This window comes from Otolemur garnettii, unplaced genomic scaffold (assembly GCF_000181295.1).
Source record: "Otolemur garnettii isolate 467f Iridium unplaced genomic scaffold, OtoGar3 scaffold00089, whole genome shotgun sequence".
Classification (NCBI taxonomy): Eukaryota; Metazoa; Chordata; class Mammalia; order Primates; family Galagidae; genus Otolemur; species Otolemur garnettii.
The window spans coordinates 4,017,456-4,021,392 of record NW_003852484.1 but is presented as its reverse complement, the minus strand read 5'-3'; the positions used below and the strand labels follow the sequence as shown (position 1 = coordinate 4,021,392).

The 3,937-nt window shown below is 35.1% G+C and overlaps 1 protein-coding gene across 1 annotated transcript in view; it reads left to right on the top strand.

The window, feature by feature from the left end:
• The window catches only part of EAF2 (ELL associated factor 2), a 34,136-nt gene that overhangs the window by 18,889 nt on the left and 11,310 nt on the right, over window positions 1-3,937 (top strand). Inside the window, exon 5 of the mRNA XM_003795083.2 lies at window positions 1,464-1,721. Within this exon, the coding sequence (XP_003795131.1) occupies window positions 1,464-1,721 (258 nt within the window). The remainder of the gene's footprint in view (window positions 1-1,463; window positions 1,722-3,937) is intronic.

Genomic DNA, 3,937 nt, shown 5'->3' with positions numbered 1-3,937 from the left:
GGAGGCTGAGGCAGGAGACTTGCTTGAGCCCAAGAGTGGGAGGTTGCTGTGAGCTGAGATGCCATGGCACTCTACCCAGGGGGACAGCTTGAGGCTCCTGTCTCAAAAAAATAAAAAAAGTTTGAATCATTATGTCATTATATACATGAAATAGTAAAATACAGGACAGAAAATCAAGATATTAAAGAAGAGAAAGCAAGCTTGCTAATTATTAAAACATTAAATTCAGCTCTAAGATTCCTAGTCACCAAGACAAAAATGAAGATACAAGTAGCATAGTTTGTATTAGTTGAGACTGGTTCCAAAGAATCAGACTCTTCCTTGTCACTAAATTCTAAAAGGAATTCATCATATGGAACCTGTTCTAGGGACCATTAAGTTAGTAATCTTAACAACAATTTTACAGTACAAGTAGAAGTTCCTCCATGTGACAATTTTTAGCAGATACCTTAATAACCCTAACCCTACCCAGGGCAACAGCTTGAGACTCTGAAGTCTTGTTCTGTCACTCAGCCTAGACTGCATTGGCAGTCATATCTCATTACAGCCACAAATTCCAGGGCTCAAGCAATCCTCCTATCTTAGTCTCCTGAGTAGGTGGGACTACAGGGATACACCGCCATGCCCCACTAATTTTTATTTTTTATATTTTTTAGAGACAGGGTCTCAGTATATTGCCCAGGTTGGTCTCAAACTCTTGACCTCAAGTCATCCTCCTGCTTTAGCTTTCTGACTTACTGGTATTACAGGTGTGAGCAACCATGCCCAGCTATTATTGTTCTTTTTATCTATTTATGACCAAAGTTATTAATATTATGGAAACTAGCTTTTTTCCAGATACTTCAGATATTTTAAATACTCATTAAGGAGGCAGGGGAGAAACTAAGCTTCATCAGAATGTTCTCAAGGAAAACTAGGCTGTTATGTTATCAAATTGTATTATACTCGTATGTATTAAGAGTATAAAAAAGAATTAAAAGACAGTTTCTGCCAAAATATATTTTAATTTTTATAGTTTTAATTTTTCATGTTATTTGTTTTAAATTTGAGTTACCTGTGTATTTAAGTACAGTGGTATAAATGTGAAATTTAGATTTAGACATTGTTTGTCTTTAAATGTTCATCATCCTATTATTAAAGTATGGCTTGCCAGGCATTGTGGCAGGCTCCTGTAGTCCCAGCTACTTGAGAGGCTGAGGCAAAGAATCACTTGAGCCCAAGAGTTTGAAGTTTCTGTGAGCTATGATGCTACAGCATTCTAATGAGGGTGACAAAATGAGACTCTGTCTCAAAAAAAAAAAAAGTATGGCTTGATGGTAAAGGGTTTTTTTTAAATGCTTCAAATGCTGAGAGTGGATGTTTGGTTTTATTTATTCATCAACAGCTTCTTAGCAACTAATACATTCAAATTCTATTCTATTTATTTAATATTATTTAATTTATTCATTTTGCTTTATTTTCAGAATTGAAGGCAGAAGCTAGTCTAATGGACCAGATGAGTAGTTGTGATAGTTCATCTGATTCTAGAAGTTCATCATCCTCAAGTAGTGAGGATAGTTCTAGTGAGTTGGAAGATGAAGAGTGCAAATCCTCTCCTTCTGATGCAGGGAATTATATCTCAGGACATCCTACCATGTCTGCCATGCCACAATACAATATTCCAGATACAGATGATGATCTTAACAGATTTCATGACAATAGCCTTCTGATGAATACTTTAAGTAAGTATACATAAACTGAATAATTGGAAAAGTAAGAATTTACAGTGGAGCCATATTGATTATGATCTACAATTTGGATAATGATTCCTATTTTATGTATTTGACATTATTAACCATTGCCTTTTTATTGAATTTTGCATTTTCTCTTAGATGTAGGACAAAATGCCTTCTTGGTTTTTCTCTTATTTCTCTAGATACGCTTTTCTCACTTCTTTGCAAGTTTATAACCTTTTACTCAGTCATTTGAATTGCAGTTCCATAAGGCTTACTCCTGGATTTTTTCTTTTTCCTTTGTATTTTGTATTTTTACCCTAAATAATCTATTCTATGTTTCTGTTGTAATCATTACTTATGCATAGATAATTTAAAAATTTATATCTCTGACTTAGACCTTTGAATCAGATGTCTAAAATCTAGACATATGTTCAACATCATCTCTTAGTAAAAGACACTTCTCATTTATTTTGTCCATAACCAATTCATAATCTTTGGCTTACCATGTTTCTCTTTAGTGAAAGGCAGCATTCATTTAAAATGCAAACCTGCTTACCTTTAATGACTGAGTTTCTCTCTCTCTTTACAGAGTAGCCAATCCTTCACAAAATCTTGATGTTTTGTCTCTTAAATATTTTGAATTCATCTACTTCTCTTCATCTCTACCACTATCACAGTAGTACAACCTACCATTATTTCTTGCTTTCACTATTACAGTGACCTAACTGGTTCACCCTTTTATCTAGTCAAGTCCATTTTAATCCATTATTTACATTGTAGCCATATTGGTTTTTTCACGATTCATATTCAGTTTGTTACCTTTCTTGCTTTAAACTTTTCAATAGCTTGTAATTTCTTTTAAGATTAAAATGAGAAGACTTAACAGAAAGGTCTTGCTTTTCCTTCTCTAACAACACTTGCCTTTGTTTTGCTACTATACTCAAATACTTTCACTTGCTTCAGGGTTCTTATATATGCTGTCCATTCAGCCAGAAACCTTTCTTCCTTTTGTGTAGTTAACTTTTTCTACAGTTAACTTCCTTTGAGTACAGTTCAGAGTTACTTTCTCAAGGAAGTCTTTCTTTGCCTTTCTGACAAAATCATTTCTTCCTTTTAATAGACTCTTAGAATAACAGATATATATTCTTTACATCAATTGTGACATTTGTAAATTCATGTTTATATGTGCAATTTTCTCTCTTCCTCTGGAGTATAAGCTTCATAAGGACAAAGATCTTGTTTGTTTTGATTATAACTGAATTCTAATGTTTAGCACAGTGCCTGATACATAGTAGATGCTCAGATATCAGGCATTCAGGTTGTTATTCCCTGGGGAGAATGGAATTTTCTGTATGTTTAAAACTATTCTTACTATGTTCATTAATAATGAAAAAGAAGTAAGCAGCTAATAAAGACTGACTAGCTCTAGCCTAATAATAAAAGTAATGAAAGAAGAAGCCAAGATTTAGTGGCAGAGAGAGTTAGTAAAACTATGAATTAATTAGAGGAAGAAAGAAATCTTTTTTTTACCTCCAGTTATTTAGTGTTTTTCCTAACTTGGGAGGTAAAATTGGAATATCTGATTTTTCGGATGGTCAAGGAAACATGGAAAAAGCTCAGTTTGGTTGTGTTGTGCCCAGATCACAATGTCCCCAAGAACCACCAGGGAGCCAGGGTCCCATGTAAAAGCAGGAGAGAGTTCATTCAAGCTCATGGGCCTGGGCCTCCAGTATCTCAGCGCAGCGAGATTTGGCTGAAGGCCCCAGCCCCGTTCTAAGGGGAGAGTGGCTTTTATGGGCAAGGGGAGAAGGGAGTGACCTCTACGTGAGGTCGTGCACCTTTCTGATTGGTAGGGGCCACTGAGGTGGCGGCATGTGCCTGTGTCCTGACTTCTGAGAACCTGAAACTTAACTTTGGGGAAACCAAAACTTAAGCTTAAGATGACGTCAGTCTTGTTCTTTCAGTTGGACTCAATTAGAAGCTGAATAAAAGTTAGGGAAATTTTCCCAGAAATTACTGAGTTATATGATAAATTGAGAACATAACTAGGAATCAGAATATCTGTTATATTCCTATAATATAAATATCTATTATAGTCTTGACTTTCTTACCACTTATTAGTAATTAATTAATAACAATTCACTTAACTTTCCTGGAGTTTCAGTTTCCTAATTGAAAATGGAGGTAATTTGGCTCAGAGCCTATAGCTCAGTGAGTAGGGC